Source organism: Lolium rigidum, chromosome 5, assembly GCF_022539505.1.
Source record: "Lolium rigidum isolate FL_2022 chromosome 5, APGP_CSIRO_Lrig_0.1, whole genome shotgun sequence".
In the NCBI taxonomy this organism is placed as follows: domain Eukaryota; kingdom Viridiplantae; phylum Streptophyta; class Magnoliopsida; order Poales; family Poaceae; genus Lolium; species Lolium rigidum.
In genome coordinates, this window is record NC_061512.1 from 161,419,456 (window position 1) to 161,438,722 (window position 19,267).

A 19,267-nucleotide genomic window follows, 5' to 3' on the forward strand; every position below is an offset into this window, starting at 1 on the left:
ATAGATTAGAGTAATGGAGTATGTTAGAAGTCCGTTTCGAAGAAAAATTGTAGAAGTTGGTTTCTGTGTGGTTCAGCTTTTCTCTCGCACCTTTGTGGCTTGGTGCCTTGTTGGTGTGGTTCTCTTTGTTTCCGATGCATCAGGCTAGCCATAAGTGCTAGTATTACAATGCAGATTATACACATCTGTCCCACAAAAAAATCGCTCGATGATGGCAGTTAATTAAGGAGGAGAGAGGAGAATAGAGTAACATAGGTGGATCATCGTATCATAGCGCATGTCACGAGAAAAGTTAATGTCAAATAAATCTTGTGCACACATTTGCATTGAGATTCTAAAAAGTAATAAATATAGCATAACTATGATACTACTTCATGATACTAACCACTATAGAGATAGTATCATACACAAGTACGTATCATATGCATGATACTACAACATGATACTTACCACTATGGCCAGCCTCATGCATATGGTGAATGGATGCAATTAATTGATGCATTAGACCATGTACAACGATCTTATCTTAGCATTGCTACATAAGATGCATGATTGCTGAGTTGGAAGAGAATAAAATAGTAAAAGTTATTTGACTTCTCTAGTTCTCTTAGGCTGGTGCCAACGCAGGCGCTAGGAGGGCGCTACCGCCCGATAGCGAGGCGAGAGCGGGCGAGACGGTAGCGTCGGGCGGTGGCGCGGCGCCCGGCGTTAGGGCGCGGTGACCGCCCGCTATAGCCGCGTTGGAGGCGAGAGCGGGGCGAGAGGGAGGCGATAGCGGTGCTAGTGGGGGCGGTAGGGAGGCGGTAGGGAGGCGGTAGGGAGGAGAGAGAAGTGAGAGCTGGCACTATAGCCCGTGCACTGGCACCGTGGGGTGAGAGTGAGGTGAGAGTGGGGTGAAAGTGAGAGAAAAGCTGACATGGCGAGGCTATAGTGGGGTGATGCATTGGCACCAGCCTTAGCCAAGAGGTGATATTTTATTAAGGATGATGAGACTATTCTCTTCATCGTGCACCATGGCATCTCTTAGTTTCATGCAACATGAAAGCCGTTTTCGCCTAATGCAACACCGGTGACATCATTTTGAACATGTATGGAGCAGGTATAAAAATAAAGTTACTTTCTTAATTAAACACTCGGGACATGAACAATGGTGGCATACATAACTAGTTGCTCCATGTAAAAAAATTATCAGAAGCAACATGGTGAATTTTATCTCTTCAATGGAAGCTACAACTTTAGTTAGAAAAAGGAGAGGAGGGACCCCACAAATATGACACTATGTATCTCTTTCTCTCTCCAAAAAACATGTTTTTAAGGCTTAAGATCCCGCTTTCTGAAGAGGAGGCTGCCTCCTCATCCGAACCTACTTTGGACCACCAAACCTAGCTAAAGGTGTGAGGCAGCACCTCTAGAGCAGTGCATTGGGCATGCCCTCATAGCACCAAGTTGCTTCTACAGTTCTACATGGATCATGTCTTAGCCATTTGGTGTGGCCTAAATCAGACAAGTAATTTAGATCGGAGGGAGTAGTAAATTTTCTCGTACCAGTGTATCACTAAAAAGAGAAAGGTGCATTCTAAAACTCAATGTTAAATATGTACAAATTTTTTAAAAATGTTTTGTTCAAATCTTAGTCTAAACCATCAGATTCTATATATGAAACACACTAACAGCTACGGAGTCAAGTTTCGAAAATTTCATCAAGACCAAGCGAACAGTGAAGATGTAGCAAATTAGACTCACAAGTCAATAGAGTAAACATTTTAAAAATCTAACACAACATTTGAAACAATGATATCATTGCATTCCATGTGTCCCATATGAATACATGCGCATTTGTTTTTATCGTGCTAGCTAACAGTCCTACGCACAGATGTTTGCTCCTAGTCTTGGGTCATTGCGGTTGCCCAGCCATCACCTTATATGCGCCTTGGTAGGGTTTTTTTCTTGGTTGGAAAAAATACCGGTGTCCACCAGTATTACCGGGTTTCAAAAATAGCGGTCCAAATGTTGCCTGAGGTGGTTCAAACTATTTATAATTTCATCAATATTTGCTAAAAATATTTAAACTTGGACAAACTATAAATATACCGGTAGGTTCAATTCGGCAGTAACCGGAATAACCGGGTTACGCAGAATTTCAGAAATACTGCTTGCCACACACGAGCATAGTAGAAGATGGTCGTGCCCACAATTGTACTTTAGACTTTCGCAGTACAACTCTTCGAAACAGTGAGTGCAACAGAGCCAACCGGAGACGGTAGTTGCCACAAAACCAATCTAGGGTTCCGTCCTCCTCGTCCGCGACACCACGCCGCTGGTTTGCTCTGCCTCTAGCGGATTTGGGACCTTGGAGGTATGGCGGAGCATGGGTCCCACGCTGGCGGGAGTTTATGTTCCTTTTTAGATTGTTTTTCTTTATTTTGATGTTGAGGCGGTGGCTACATGCCAAAGTCAGAATAAAGTCCTTCTTGTTCAATCCTAGGGCGCGGTCGGTTTTCATGTTCACGGCCAGTCTCTTCCGATCTATAATTGTCAGTGCGCTGGTCCTTTGGGGTCTTAGCACGCTGCCTTCTCGTTTGTCTACTACAACAATCTATAATACTCCGTACAACTTTGCCTGACTTCGATGATGGAGGGACGATGACGACGGTGTGCCTTCGGCTCGTGCTAGTGTCTGTGGTCATCGCTAGGTGGTCCAAATATATATTTATAATTTTTATTATTTTTTAGGATACTTATATTGTTGATGATTATTAATAACTTGGTCGATTTTTCAAAAAAAATAAAAAGTGACAGTATGTGCATGTTTGGCTCACCAGTCACCAAGGGCTAGCAAGGCCACGGCAGCAATGTACCGACTCGATCCCATTGTCAAATCCATCGCCGATTCAGATACATTATCCAAACAATCACGGCCGCGCGCAAACTACGCAGAGTTTTTTTTTTGGAAACTGCTGGGCGTCCCCCGGGGGATCTGATTTCCCAGCCCCCGGGTCGCCAGCCGTCGGATCGACTATCTTGGACGGCCAGATCTGGTTTTACCAAATGTAGCAAAAAATCACCTCCCGGCAGCAAAATAATAACCCGCTTTTGCTACATTGTAGCAAAAAACGGTTCAGTCAAGAAATCGAATAAAAAGGCTGGGCTCGCCGGAGACCTCGCCGGAGAGCTCGCCGGAGACCTCGTAGCAAAAAAAAGTATGCTATTGTAGCATAAAAATGTTAATGTAGCAAAACCCAATATCATCGGAAAATTTTGACGAAGACCTCGCCGGAGACCCTCCTATACTAAAGTAGCAAAACAACAAAACAATTATAGCAAAAAAAAGCATAACATCATTTTTTACAAGGTCTCTGGCGAGGTATTGCTATTGTATCAAAAACAGACTTCACCCAATACATCACCGAAAATACTTAATAGCAAAATATATATACTAACATAGCAAAACCATAGAACGGTTGTAGCAAAAAAAATCTATATATGACAGCAAAATCCATGTAATGCATGTCGCAAGCCGTCGGCAGCAAGGAAGGCCACCGCGGGCAGCAACTTGGCCCGCCGTCAGCAGCAACGAGGGCCGATGTCGGCAGCAACCTGGCTCGCCCATGGTAGCACCGCCGGGTCGGTGGCGCCGTGCTTGTGCTATGTGTAGGCGCAGCGGCGGAGAAGCAGCAGGGATTCGTGGGTCCACCGGAGGAGCAGCACGGTGTGGGGGCGGCGGGGGAGCAGCATGGTCCTGGGGCACTCCGCGCGGCCCGTCCCTGCTCCAGCCGCAAGGTCCTCCCGCGCGCTCCAGCCGCGTGCGCCGAGGGTAGCCATCTTGGCCTTCCCCGGGCGGCGGCCGGCGGGAACAGCTGGCCGGCGGCCGCGGAGAACCTGGCCGGCGGCGTGCGCGGACCAGGTCGGCGCCGCGAGTGGGGACCTGGCGGCGGCGCGAGCGGACCTGGGCGGCGGCGCGAGCGGAACCCAGCCGGCGGCGCGAGCGGACTCGGGCGGCGGCACGTGCGGGAACCAGCCCGGCGGCGCGAGCGGGCCTAGGCGGCGGCGCGAGCGGAACCCAGCCGGCGGCGCGTGCGGAACTGGGCGGCGCGTGCGGACCAGAGCTCCATCGATTTGGACGGGAGACGGCGTGAGGATAAGATGCACCGGTGGGACCCACGATTTGGATGGGACACGTGTCGCGCTACCAAGGCGGAGGTTGGGAACGCTCCGTCCCCCGGGGGCGTTGAATCATTTTCCTTTTTTTTTTGCGAATTAAGCTACGCAGAGCTTGCATGATGAATCATAACGTGTAGAATCTCTCCGAGATCATGACCGTGTCTGACAAGAGACCGGTCTAAACTCGATCGAGTACGACCCGAGTTGGCATGTCCTTGCCTTCTCTGAGCCTTTAAATACGGCCGGGAGGCGGGAGCCATCGATTGCCCTGCACCAAATCGATCAAGCTTACGATCGAGATCTAACGTTTGGAGCGAAGATGTTGGTCCGGAGGTGGTGGTTACGCCGTTCTTCTCCGACTTCGTCGATGGGAGGCGGCATATCTTGGTCCAAGACAGCACGGGGACGTCCCCCGCCGACGTGCCACAGCGAGATGTGCCTCGCTCGCTTGCAGCAGGCCTGTTCATCGACTCACAAAGCCTCGTTGGCGATGGTGCTTTTTTGGATCTTGCAATGGTGGAGGCTCGGCGTCTCTTCTTGCGTTCGTCTCGGCGGCGTTGGAATTGAACGGCGGCCGCTGGCTACGGTGGTTGCAGGAAACCCTAGGGATCGTTTTGTATTTCTCGATCTTTTAGGATTTTATCTGCAAATTCAGGATAATCATTTTATCCCGGTTTATCTTTTAGTTTCCACATGTGTTGCTTCATGTAACTTAGTGTTTGATTAATGAAATATGTGGTTACTCTCAAAAAAAAAAACGTTTCGAGCTATTAGACGCCCTTGACCCGACCTAGCGTTTCGACGAGAGATCCAGCCAGGGACAATGGCGGCGACCACGGCGGACGAAAAGAAAGCTGACGAGGTCGTGGGCAAGATGATCACGCTGATCAGCTCCGACGGCGAGAAGTTCGAGATCGCGCAGGAGGCAGCGGCCATGTCCCAGACCGTCAACCACATGATCGAGGACAACTGCGTCGACGACAAGGGCGTCAAGCTCCCCAACGTCACCTCCGGCATACTCTCCAAGGTCATCGAGTACTGTAACAAGCACGTCGCCGCCTCCGGCGATATCGCCAGCGAGCAGGACCCCAAGACCTTTGACGTCGCCTTCATCATCGAATTGGATCAGGCCACTCTGTACGACATCATCCTCGCCGCCAACTTTCTGGAGATCAAGGGCCTCCTCGACCTCAGCTGCCAGAGGGTGGCTGACATGATCAAGGGCAAGTCACCAGAGGAAATCCGCCAGACGTTCAACATCAAGAATGACTTCACGCCGGAGGAGGAGGCAGAGATCCGCAGGGAGAACCAGTGGGCATTTGAGTAGATCGATCACCTAGCTGGGGCACCACTTTGCTCTTTATATATAAGTAGCTACTTAAATTGTATACTATTTCATCGCTGTTCTTGTTTAATTACTTATAAGATAGGCTAGTTTATTTTGTTGTTCGAAACCTTGAAAACTTGTAAGCTTGATGGATACATGTTTCGCCGGTTTCCTTTTTCAATTTTTCAATGTGTTTCTCCAGCCGTAGCTTGAAGCAATTCATGCATGAATTGCAATATCGGTGGGAGAGTACGAAAGGTTGTGATGCAGAAACTTAAATTTAAAATACTTATACAAAAGACTTCATGATCATTTGAGGAAAAATATTTTAATTAAAATATCTGTGGAAGACTAAGATAACTCCGAAATCAAAATCTAGCTTTGGTTAATTAGACATAATGCCATGGCAACTAAGGATAGTATATGCAAAAAAAAAAAAAAGGTTGGCCACGAATGTTAAATCCATCATCATCTATTTTTAAGTGTCCGACGGCAACATATATGTGAAGTGTGGTGAGTAAAACTATAGGGGCGCCAAATAGACCAATATTTTAGTTGAATTGTTAGAATCTTTTCTTGTGAAAGCAAGCCGCTTTGCGTCGGGCCTTATAAAAATTGAGGAATAAAGCTTGCTTAAACTTGTTAAATCTCCAGCTGAAATCATAGCTTGGTGGTGGATGATCAGGAAGCTTAAGGGTTGAGTAGATGAATAGTCGGGCTTCACCCGGCCATCTAAATTTCGTTTTTTGCACAAGGTGGGCAGCGTGGTAATGTCGGGGGCGTTTCTGTTTACAACATCATTGTATCGTATGTTCAACATCAAGAACGAGTTCACGTCGGAGTAGCAGGCAGAGATCCGCAAGGAGAACCAATGAGCATTCAAGTAGATCGATCACCTACGGCACTTCTTTGGTCTTTACATATATAGCTGCTTAAAATATTTACTATTTCATCGCTTTTCTTGTTTGATTAATTACGAGTTAGGCTAGTTTATTTTGTCGCTTGATCAGGTTTATGGATACATGTTTCGCCAATTTTCTTGTTCAATTTTTCTCTGTGTTTCTCGAGTCGTAGCTTCAAGCAATTCATGCATGAATTGCAATTGGTGGGAGAGTACCAAAGGTTGTGATGCAGAAACTTATAATTCAAAATATTTATATAAAAGACTTCATGATCATTTGAGAAAGAAAATTTTAAAATACCCATGGAAGATTAAGATAACTCCGAAAATCAAAATCAAGGTTTAGGTTATTAGACATAGTGCCAGGCAATGAATGATAATATGCAAAAAAAAAGGTTGGCAGGGAATTTTAAATCCATGGTTCTGTGATGATTTTGAAACAATTCATCATCTACTTTTTAGTGTTCATTGGCAAAATATATGTGGAGTGTGGTCAGTAAAACTATAGGGTAGACCAATATTTTAGTTGGATTGTTAGTTTCTTTTCCAGGGAAAACAAACAACTTTGTGTTGCGCTTTATGAAGATTGAGGAATAAAGCTTGCTTAAACTTATTAAATCTCCAGCTGAAATCATAGCTTGGTGGTGGACGCTGAGGAAGCTTAAGGACTTATGTGCTTAGGGCTGAACTTGGAGCTATGATGTTTCGTTTTACATCTTATCATGCATAGAGCCAAGCCAAGCTTAAAGGAAGGAATGCAATATGATCGCTCAAGGTTTGTTGGGAACGATGGGGACTTCCATCGGTTGCGTGTTAACTTATATAGGCCATCAACAGCAGAGCTAGATACATGGAAGGTTACAACAAATAGAGGAAAACACGGGATTGATCTTGATCTTATAAACCGATCATATCAATGACAGAATAGTTTGAACTACCGTCCACCTCTATCTGTACTTCTGTCTAGGTTCATCTGAACTTCTATATCGTGAACACTAGATACTCTAACATCCCTCCTCAATCACAACCTTCTTGAGGTTGAGATTGTACTTGAACTCTTCAAACTGGTGAACTGGTAAGGCCTTGGTGAAGCAATCTGCCACCTGATCTTTGGATGGAATAAACCTGATTTCCAGTTGTTTGCTTGCTACTCTTTCTCTTACAAAATGAAAATCAATTTCAATATGTTTTGTCCTAGCATGAAATATAGGATTAGCAGAAAGATATGTTGCACCCATATTATCACACCACAAGCATGAAGTTTCATATCTTCGGACTCCAAGTTCTTTCAGTAGAGACTCAATCCATATAACTTCTGCTGTGGCATTTGCTAGAGATTTATACTCAGCTTCTGTACTTGATCTTGACACTGTTGCCTGTTTTCTAGCACTCCAAGAAATCAGATTAGGTCCAAAATATACAGCAAAACCTCTTGTAGATCTTCTGTCATCTACACAGCCTGCCCAATCTGCATTTGAGAAGGCACTTACCAATGTAGAAGAAGATCTTCTAAAGGTTAGCCCAAGACTCACTAACAAGGTATTAACTTGTCAATGCCTACGAATTGTAGACTAGGGTTTAGTTGGAAGTAGAGGGCAAGTAGATCTCGAAGGTTCAGCCGGAAAAGTACTCGACTATTAGAAAACTAGGGTTGTGTTGTCAATGAAATCGATCCCCTTTCTGTCCCTCGACTCTCCCTTATATAGGAGGCGGAGCCGAGGGTTTCGTGGTGTACAAGTTTACAAAGTTCGGGAGACTCTTTGAGTTCGTCCCGTAATAGTTACATGTCGAATATTCCTAATACAACTATCTTTCCAAGCTATCTCTTAATTGGGCTTCCGGGCTTCATAAACTTCGGGTCGTGGGCCTTCGACAAACCCCGGGTACTATCTTCGGCAGGCCCATTGGGGATGCCTATGTCACTCACCGTACCACCGACATATCTCAATATTCTCTTCTACAGCTGTCCAAAGTGTACAGTAGTGGGAGCATGAAGAAACTCGGCATACCTTGTTGATAGAAAACGCTATATCTGGTCTAGTAAGAGTCAAGTACTGCAATGCTCCTATACCTTGTACTATCTTATGGTCCTAGAAGTTCTCCTTCAGTGACAGAAAGCTTCTGTGATGCTTACAGTGGAGTGGAAAGTGTCTTGCACCCTTTTAATCCAACTCTGTTGAGCAAATCTCAAGCATATTTCTCTTGGGTTAATATAATTCCTTGATTAAATTTCTTTACCTTAGTTCCCAAGAAGAAGTGAAGGTCACCAAGATCCTTTAGTGCAAACACTGAACCAAGATCTTGAAGGAGTGCAGTGATTGCTTTGTTGGAGGAGCTAGTAACAATAATATCATCAACATATACTAGTACAAAAAATGATGATACCTGACTTATTGTATATAAAGAGTGACGTGTCTGCCTTTGAGGCCGAGAAAACCAATTTCGATGGTTAGAGCTTGTGTTCATTCTCATGACAAGCTCTAGCTCATCGGAAACGGATTCCGGATGCATCGCATGTTGCATGTGCGAGGGTGATGATTTTCCCGATATAACATATTGAGAGGTTACACCTCTATGACCATGAGAAAATCATCATCCACTCTTTTCCATGTTTTCACCTTGTGTAGAGGTAGCTCTTGTCGCCCTCTTTCCGGTAAAATTGGTTTCATCTCAATCGGAGTTTCCTAGCTCGAGATATTGCCGTTTCCGTATCGCAGTTTAGAGAAAAAAAAGGAAAGGGCGGTAGTACCGGCCAGGTACCGGTTTGGTCTCTCGTGAGACGTTGGATCCGGTCCGGTATTGGGCCGGCATCGACCCGGTAGTACCGCTCGAGCTGTAGTACCGCTTTCACAAGCGGTAGTACCGCTTTGGGTCGTTTTTGACCGTTTTCGCACAGTTTGCGCGCGAGCGGTGGTACCGCTTTGACAAGCGGTAGTACCGCTCGGGCGCGAATCCGACCGTTTTTCCAGCCCAACAGCCTATATTTTGGAGCCCCTATATATACCCCTCTTCCACCTCCGACCCAACCACTTCTTCCCCTCCATTCTCTCTCCTCCATTGTTGACCTTGAAGTGTTTCTTCCTCCTCTTGATCCCTCCACTATTTCTTGCTATTTTTGGGGGAAAGGAGAGAGGAGATCTAGATCTAGAGCTTCACCAACTGAATCTCTCCAAGTGAGGGGATCTTGCTAGATCTAGATCTTGGAGTTATTTGGTGTTTCTCCACATATTTTGTTCTTCATCTCCTATTCCCCCAATATTTTTTGTAGCTTTGTTGGAATTTGGGAGAGGAGAACTTGGGCATCTTAGTGGTGTTCTTAGCCATTGCATTAGGTGCATCGGTTTGGGTTCTCTCCGGGGTTTCGTCTCGTAGAGGGTGTGTTGACCTTAGTGGTGTTGTTGCCTTCGTGACCTTGTTACCTTTGTGGTGTTGTAGCCTTTGTGGCCTTGTCGTCTTTGTGGCGTGGTAGCCTTTGTAGCGTTGTTGCCTTTGTAGAGTGTGTTAGCCTTTGTGGTTTTGGAGTCGGTTGTGGCGCGTTGGTGTCTTGGTGGCCTTGTTGCCGGTGTGGTGTGTTGTAGCCTCTTGTGGCCTTGTACTTGAGAGCCTCCGTGTTGTGGAGTTGCCTCAAGCTTGATACTTGGGTGTTTGCCCAAGCTTGTACGGGTTCGGTGACCACCCTCAAGGGTCCCTTAGTGGATCGAGGCTTTCCCCCTTGGAGGAAAGGCTCGAGGAGAATACGGTGGCCCTAGTGGCTCATTGGAGTGCCTCGTGCCTCCACACCGCTCCAACGGAGACGTAGCACCCTTGGGTTTGAACTTCGGGATACATCGTCGTCTCCTCGTGCACCGGTTACTTCTCAACCCAAGCTCCTTTACATATGCGCTTTACATTGTGATATCTATCATGCTTGATGCTATACCTAGCTTGTTATCACCTTGTTGCTCATCATGCTAGCATAGGTTGTTGGTGCTCTTAGGCAAACCCTTAGTTGATAGGCTTTGAGCTAAACTATTAAACACTTAGCAGTTTTATTCCGCCTAGTTTAGCTCTCAAGTAGAAGTTTTTATACACCGCCTATTCAACCCCCCTCCCTCTAGGCGACGTCCTAGTACATTCAGCCACGCCGCTGGTTTGCTCCACCTCCAGCGGATTTGGGGCCTTGAGGTATGGTGGACCACGGGTCCCATGCTAGCGGGGAATTTATGTTCCTTTTTAGATTGTTTTTTACTGTCTTTATTTGGATGTTGAGGCGGCGGCTACATACCGAAGTCAGAATAAAGTCCTTCTTGTTCAATCCTAGGGCGCGGTCGGTTTTCGTGTTCACGGCAGTCTCTTCCGATCTATGCTTGTCATCATTGGCGATGGTTGCTGCTCTGGTGCGCTAGTCCTTTGGGGTGTTAGCATGATGCCTTCTCGTTTGTCTACTACAACAATCTATAATACAACTTTGCTTTTTTTTGCTTGACTTCGATGATGGAGGGACGATGACGATGACGACGCGCCTTCAGCTAATGCTAGTGTATGTAGTCATTGCTAGGTGGTCTAAGTATTTATTTCTAATTTTATTATTTTTTAGAATATTTATATTGTTGATGATTATAAGTAGTTTGGTCGAATTTTCAAAAAGAGAAAGAGTCAGTGCGTGCATGTTTGGCTCACCAGTCACCAAGGGCTAGCAAGGCCTCACGGCAGCAATGTACCGACTCGATCCCATTGTCAAATCCATCGCCGATTCAGATACATTATCCAAACAATCACGGCAGCAAACTACGCAGAGCTTGCATGATGAATCATAAGTTCATAACGTGTAGAATCTCTCCGAGATCATGACCGTGTCTGACAAAAGACCGATCCAAACTCGATCGAGTACCCCGACCAGACCCGAGTTGGCCTCTCCTTGCCTTCTCTGAGCCTTTAAATACGGCCGGGAACCATCGATTGCCCTGCACCAAATCGATCAAGCATACGATCCAGATCTAACGTTTCGAGCTATTACCTATTAGACACCCTAGAGCCTAGACCCGACCTAGCGTTTCGACGAGAGATCAGCCTGGGACAATGGCGGCGACCACGGCGGAGGAAAATAAAGCTGACGAGGTCGTGGGCAAGATGATCACGCTGATCAGCTCCGACGGCGAGAAGTTCGAGATCGCGCAGGAGGCAGCGGCCATGTCCCAGACCGTCAACCACATGATCGAGGACAACTGCGTCGACGACAAGGGCGTCAAGCTCCCCAACGTCACCTCCGGCATACTCGCCAAGGTCATCGAGTACTGTAACAAGCACGTCGCCGCCTCCGGCGATAGCGCCAGCGAGCAGGACCTCAAGACCTTTGACGTCGCCTTCATCAAATTGGATCAGGCCACTCTGTACGACATCATCCTCGCCGCCAACTTTCTGGAGATCAAGGGCCTCCTCGACCTCAGCTGCCAGAGGGTGGCTGACATGATCAAGGGCAAGTCACCAGAGGAAATCCGCCAGACGTTCAACATCAAGAATGACTTCACGCCGGAGGAGGAGGCAGAGATCCGCAGGGAGAACCAGTGGGCATTTGAGTAGATCGATCACCTAGCTGGGGCACCACTTTGCTCTTTATATATAAGTAGCTACTTAAATTGTATACTATTTCATCGCTTTTCTTGTTTAATTACTTATAAGATAGGCTAGTTTATTTTGTTGTTTGAAACCTTGAAAACTTGTAAGCTTGATGGATACATGTTTCGCCGGTTTCCTTTTTCAATTTTTCAATGTGTTTCTCCAGCCGTAGCTTGAAGCAATTCATGCATGAATTGCAATATCGGTGGGAGAGTACGAAAGGTTGTGATGCAGAAACTTAAATTTAAAATCTTTATACAAAAGACTTCATGATCATTTGAGGAAAAATATTTTAATTAAAATATCTGTGGAAGACTAAGATAACTCCGAAATCAAAATCTAGCTTCGGTTAGTTAGACATAATGCCATGGCAACGAAGGATAGTATATGCAAAAAAAAAGGTTGGCCACGAATGTTAAATCCACGGTTCTAAGATGATTTTGAAACAATTCATCATCTATTTTTAAGTGTCCGACGGCAACATATATGTGAAGTGTGGTGAGTAAAACTATAGGGGCGCCAAATAGACCAATATTTTAGTTGAATTGTTAGAATCTTTTCTTGTGAAAGCAAGCCGCTTTGTGTCGGGCCTTATAAAAATTGAGGAATAAAGCTTGCTTAAACTTGTTAAATCTCCAGCTGAAATCATAGCTTGGTGGTGGATGATCAGGAAGCTTAAGGGTTGAGTAGATGAATAGTCGGGCTTCACCCGGCCATCTAAATTTCGTTTTTTGCACAAGGTGGGCAGCGTGGTAATGTCAGGGGCGTTTCTGTTTACAACATCATTGTATCGTATGTTCAACATCAAGAACGAGTTCACGTCGGACTAGCAGGCGGAGATCCGCAAGGAGAACCAATGGGCATTCAAGTAGATCGATCACCTACGGCACTTCTTTGGTCTTTACATATATAGCTGCTTAAAATATTAACTATTTCATTGCTTTTCTTGTTTAATTAATTACGAGTTAGGCTAGTTTATTTTGTCGCTTGATAAGGTTTATGGATACATGTTTCGCCAATTTTCTTTTTCAATTTTTTCTGTGTTTCTCCAGTCGTAGCTTCAAGCAATTCATGCATGAATTGCAATTGGTGGGAGAGTACCAAAGGTTGTGATGCAGAATCTTATAATTTAAAATATTTATATAAAAGACTTCATGATCATTTGAAAAAGAAAATTTTAAAATACCCATGGAAGACTAAGGTAACTCCGAAAATCAAAATCAAGGTTTGGTTAATTAGACATAGTGCCAGGCAATGAATGATAATATGCAAAAAAAAAAGTTGGCAGGGAAAGAAACTCGTCTTATAATTTTGGAAAATCTCTCAGGCTAGACGACGGCGACAATAATGAGAAGATAGAACTAATCTAGGAGTATTCTAGTTCCATACACTATCTGTTATTGTGTACAATATTATATTACTCAGATAGTTGTGGTTGTACCCTTAAGTTTTTCTCAAATATTTCACCACTTGTTTTGTGAGTACAGATATACGCAGAAAAACACACTTTCATGTTCTAGTATGTCTGCTGCATGGGCATGGTGATTCAGAAAAGAACAGTTGAAAATGTGAAAAGGTTCAGCGGATAATATCGGAAAATATTCTTAATGACTAGTTGACTACACACCAGCATATAATTGGATACAAAAAGTTGTCCTCAAGAATTTAATGTATGTGAGTTAAATATTGATGTAGCCCTTCCGTCTCTCCTGCCAATAATCCAAGTTATTCAGTGTGTAGATATGGCAGGACTACTTAGAACTTGATATAGCGGGACTACTTAGAAACTTGTAACTCTCAGAAACACCACAGTATATATATTGTTATGTCTAGAGCTGCCTCCATGAAGAACAGGCTCTCGCGTTCAGCAAGCTCCTTGGCATCCTCAGTCAGGACAGCCAGAGTGTGCCAAGATCTGGTTTATTCCCAATTAGTATTATATAAGGGTGTTCTCGTCAGCATGGCCTCGGAGTTCCTCGAGCCACCTTGCCATATGATCAAAGGACTGGCGCTTTGTCATGTCATACTATGCATAAGCTCCTACTGCACCTCTGTAGTACGGACTTGTTGATGCTCGGTATCTGTAACCACATTCAGTGCAAGTCTTATTAGGTATTGAAAATGAAGAGTTATATAGACGAAGCAAGTTGGGTTAGGCTATTATCACTATTACAATTCACTTACAACAATCATAACAACAAGAATACATTAAGTTGCAAATCTAACAAAATATTTATGAAAAAACAGCTAGATGATGATACTTAATCCTTCCATTCATAATATAAGAAGTTCCATGATTTGTTAGGACAGGAGCTGGACCAATCTTGCAATACACAATTACAATGTAAGTACCTATAGATACAGATGCAGCGGCATTAACCTTTATGCCACATAAAGTGCATATATTAGTAGAGTAATTTTTGGTTGTACACGAATCATTATACACATTACATTATATTACGTGTGTAAGCTGTTTAATTTGCTGTCTACTTCTGTCACTTTATTCCTGAGAAGTTGGTTGAAGTTTTTTTTGGCAGATTCTTATCTTGTTCCTAACTGAAGATGTGGAACTATATGATACAGAGTAATCGGTAACTGAAACCTCTGAAAGTGTCAAAATGTCAGGCAGGTTATTCTGATGTAACTCACAGGTATACATTTAGGTTGAGGATTTAAGGAGCCGAGTAAGAGCATGTGACCACCTTATCAACGATTAATGAAGCAAAGCTAGTGAATGTGCATGGCAATAAATAAATGGCATAACCGAGCTGAGTTGATTTCATCTACGGCAACAAATCCCATACAAACACCAATATACTAGGAGCATATGTCAAAGTAGTATCAGCATATCTAACTTTGACAAGAGATTCTCACTCTGACTAGCTCTACACGTAGATAAAAAAAATACTAATGTATGAAGGAGAAAGTGCAGTTCAAGATTAGTTACTTCCAGGTAAGTCCCTCCATGTATGAAGGAGAAACATATATATGACTTGGCGTTAGTTACCTCCAGGTAAGTCTCTCATCCAACAAGGTGCGTACGGAAAACTGATCTCTATCTCGGAATAATGGTGCTCCATCCTGCCCAAGTATCGAACCTTGGAGCTGTTTAAATGATATGCAACTGTTCCATAGTCGTCCTCGTGAAAGAAGATAATTTCTTTGTAAGGATGAAATCCAAGACACCCAAGAACAAGAGTGTCAAAGTAAGAATTGCACTTTTCAGACCCGTCTGTAACAATGCCAACAGCATTTTCATCGTCAGAGTGCCATTCGAAACCATCTTTCTCTACCGCTTGGTTGTATTCTTGTACGAGCATGAGGTCGCTCTTCAACAACAACTCCGCCTCCTCGCTCGTCTGCAAGATCCATGGTCCACGGCTGCCATAACTCCAACAGTATCTTCTCCATGCTGGCTCGAGGTTGATTTCGGTCTTGAACACCCAGACTATCAGACCGCACGACTCATCAAGGAACCAAAGCTGAAACTTGCATCGGCCGTCGATATACAATACACAGTAGACCCCTTTCTTTGATTTTCCAAGACGAAATTGTCTGCACCCTCGTGGCAGCTTAATTGCCTCGTACTTGTCATCCGATAGGTTTATTCTACAAAAATCAAATCGGCGCTAGCATTAATAACCCAAGTAACATTATTATTTATTAAGGATGATAAAGTAATACTAGGAATCGATGTAAATATGTATGGTGTCTGAGTTTGAGTAGATGTACCTCAAAATAAAGCCACCTTGCGTTTGTCTACAGGGAACATATAGTGACCCATGCCAGTAAGCGGCGTAGTACAGATCCATATCAGAATTCCTGCATGATAGAACGTCTTGGATTGTTCCAGGGGCATCCCCATCTCGTGCAAATGACCTCTGCTTCGAGCACTTTGTCCTCGACGAGAAGACATGCATGACGTACTGCGAAGGAGGCCACTCCGTGGTGCAGGCCGTGTCGCTGTCGGCCGGTACGTCACCAGGAACTCGAGGGATGAAGAAAACCTGGTAGTGCGGTGACATGGTGGGATCGTAGACGAGGTAGCGGTTATTGTGGCAGCGTCCGCAGGACGTTGTTGCCATCCTGGGCCTCGGGCACGCACATGGCAGCGGGGGCAGCCGTGCCCACTGTCGCGTGGCGGGATTGACGACCACGTCATTCTGGATCAAGATGAGGCCATTGCAGTGATCCTTCATCTCTCCTGCAACCTCCCCATAGGCAGGATCTTCTTCGAGATAGTCTAGCCTGCTGGTGATGTAGCGCGACGTGGAGCGGCGGGAGAAGAGGATCGGGGCGTCTATCTCGACTTTGTCGTAGATGATGGCATCGAGCGAGAGCGGGAGCAGGTCCGCCCTCAGGAGACGGTGGTGGTCGACAGTGGCCCGCCAGGTGGAGCATACGCCGCGGGAGATGGCGAGGCTGCGCGGAGGGAGGTGGCGGAGGATGTCCACCAGCACGTCCGTGTGCTCCATGTCCATGTCGACCGCCAGATGCTGTCGATCTGCGGCCTGCGGGGGAGCGTGTGCTCAAAATGACACCCGGCGAGGTTGATGGCAGCAATGCGCGAGCAGAGCAGGGCCGGTCCTTTAAAATACTGATGTGTGCGTTAGAAGCATCGCCTCCTCCAAACACTTAAAATGTATCTAAAAGCAAAAAAAAGTCATATATATAAACAATTTATAATAAGTTTTCTTCGATTACCCACAGCGCAAAATTGAAAACAAAAAATTTGTAATACAAAAACAGTCACATAGATAGAAAGCTACTACGTACTAGATTATCATGGCAATAAAATCTTACTGGTTATCACGTTGAAATTCGTAAATCGAAATAGTACGTCTATAGGAGGATCGGATATCCAATCAATGAATTACGAATGCCCTGTGGCAACATCAAAGACACCATATCAAATATCAATCATCCTTTGTAGTACTAACGTTTTCAACCAAAAATCAGTCGATCGTCATGGCAAACATTAGGGCATACGTTACCGTTAGATGGAAACTAAAATTCTCCCGGTTATCCGGAATCACGCGGTCGCCCCCATCGCGGTGGCAGGTCTTACGCCATGGCGAATTGGGTGGTGGGCGGAGGAAGCGGTGAGCGATCCCGGGTGGCACCGCCGCACCGATGCTCTGATGCGGTACTGGAAGGAGAGCTTGGTACCGCTTCCTCGGCGTCGACCCAGACGATGAGCTCGGCCAGGGTAGCTCGGCGGCAGCGGCGCTGGGGAGAACTGGGGGAGCACCAGGTGCGCGCGGGGCTCTGTTTTGGTGAGGAGTGAGACTCCTCTAATAACCCTAGCGAGCGCTGCGGAGTCCTACGGCCCATCGTGTAAGAATAAAAGGCCCGGGAAGAAGTTGAAACACGCCCATCTGGGAGAAGGTTCAGTTCGGACTGTTTTGGTGTAGTTTCGGCCCAAGATGCTTCCTGTCGCCTTCCCGTGGCCGTCTTTTCCCTAAAAATCGGGAATTACTCATTCTGAGGACCTACTAAAAGTTTCATAATAAGTTTCCAATTTTTTTCAGATAAAAATATTTTTAGATTTTATGTGTTCTAAAAAGGTTTTTAAAGCAAGTACAAAAATATGGGGTGGCATCACTCAAGTTAGACCCTATCGGAATGGCAATTTCTAGACTTGACGGATTTTCTCCTTTCCTAGGTACATGTGGTTTTTATTTATTTTCGGCCGATTTTATAATAGTATGTCAAATGTAAACTAGTTTAGTTTTAAAATGATAAAATTAGTTTTAAGCTAACAAAGTAGGATTCTAGCCACTGGAAACAAATTTCAAAGATTTAACCCCTTGCTATCAATGGTCATTTTACCAATTTTGAATCCAATCAAAGAAAATGAAAAAAAAATATGTAAAACTTGCACATGGAGTCCTTTATGTGGCCTCATTGACAGAAAATAACAAAACTGTAGTATGGCAATTAAATAACACAAGTTCGTAAATGGGCTATCATGTCTGGATTATCTTGACTTTCTACCCAAATGATCTTGGTGATGGCCATATCCGTGTCATATTTGTCATAATTTTTCCAAATTATGCATACAAATGTATCTTGGCATGAAAAACAAAAGTGTCAAAATGAGTTTCCAACATTTTGTCACAGAAAAATGTTTTCCCTTTTTATGTGTCCCAAAAATGGAGGTATGTTGAAGGAATAACAAAAAAAAAAGGGGTAATATGGTATACCACCAATTTTAAGTACAATTAGACCCGCTTTAAATTAATAAAGAAACAAGGCCAGAGTACAAGGATGTTGAGAACAGCTTACAACCCAAAGAAGCTACAAGCAAAAAACAACAGAGATGAAACACAGCTTGCAACACCAAGGCCCTCTTCAACGATCAGCAGCCCGACGCCGGTGGAGCTCGAGAGGAAGACAGCAAGTGTGGCCTGGCATGGAAAACCCCACGGAATCGAGCATCAACCTCAGCCATACCATCGCCAAAGAAGGCTCTCTGCCTCCTTGCCCTGGCTCGAAGGGCGTTGTATTGTCGGCCGATGGAGGCGCTCCCCTGAGCTTGACTTCCCACTAACGGCGACGTCCGAGGAAGTAGATCCAAGCACACCGACACCATGCCGAACACACCGAGAAGCACAACGACAAGCCGGAGCTCGAACGTGTCGGAGATGAAGCGATTGGGCAAGGCGGAGAAGAGCACCAGGCACACCACCCGCACACACAACCTGCGCCCACAACCTACCCAAGCTACCGAAGACCGCGACTTCGGCAAGGTTAGCGACCCTACAGCGACACCGCGGTCCAATCCGGGATTAGGTTTTCACCCGGGGAGCAAGGAGGAGGGGGAGGGACAGTACCTCGACGGCACCCCCAACAGGGAAGGCGGCGCCCAAGGACGTCGCCATTGTGACCGCTACCGCTGGTTAGGGATTTCTCCCGGTCGCAGAGTCCTGCTGCTAGCAGCTCGGCCGAAAAGTGCCAGGGAGCTTGGACGCCATGAGGAGAGGAGGGACTGCAACCTTCAGATTTGGCGTCGACGACCACCGAGGGGGCCCGGGGCCACGGCCAGCACCCGTCGGCTCCGCGCCGCCCACACGGCCGCAGAAGCCAGCCCACACCCGCGAACACCTCTCGCCGCCGAGCAGGAATCGCCGCACCACCAGATCAGGAACGCCGCCCTGAGATCCCGAGTCCCCACCGAGGAGGCCGCCGATCGAGTCCTCCCGAGCCCATAGCGGAGCCAGGCCCTCCATCGACGCCGGAGGAAGAACCGATCGGCCGCCCCAGCCACGGTGAACCCAGCG

General features: G+C 45.7%; 2 protein-coding genes across 2 annotated transcripts; both read left to right on the forward strand.

The window, feature by feature from the left end:
• The first annotated feature begins 5,029 nt into the window (after window positions 1–5,029).
• Window positions 5,030–5,488, forward strand: LOC124655523 (SKP1-like protein 1). Its single transcript, XM_047194400.1, has one exon. It carries the CDS (start codon window positions 5,036–5,038, stop codon window positions 5,486–5,488), a length of 453 nt encoding a protein of 150 aa, XP_047050356.1. The 5' UTR covers window positions 5,030–5,035.
• A 6,004-nt stretch (window positions 5,489–11,492) lies between these two features.
• LOC124655126 (SKP1-like protein 1) lies at window positions 11,493–11,948 on the forward strand. The gene has a single exon (XM_047194083.1). It carries the CDS (start codon window positions 11,499–11,501, stop codon window positions 11,946–11,948), a length of 450 nt encoding a protein of 149 aa, XP_047050039.1. The 5' UTR covers window positions 11,493–11,498.
• Window positions 11,949–19,267: the final 7,319 nt, after the last annotated feature.

Coding starts and splice junctions, on each gene's coding strand:
- LOC124655523 (XM_047194400.1), top strand. CDS start 5,036: ATGATCACGCTGATCAGCTCCGACGGCGAGAAGTTCGAGATCGCGCAG.
- LOC124655126 (XM_047194083.1), top strand. CDS start 11,499: ATGATCACGCTGATCAGCTCCGACGGCGAGAAGTTCGAGATCGCGCAG.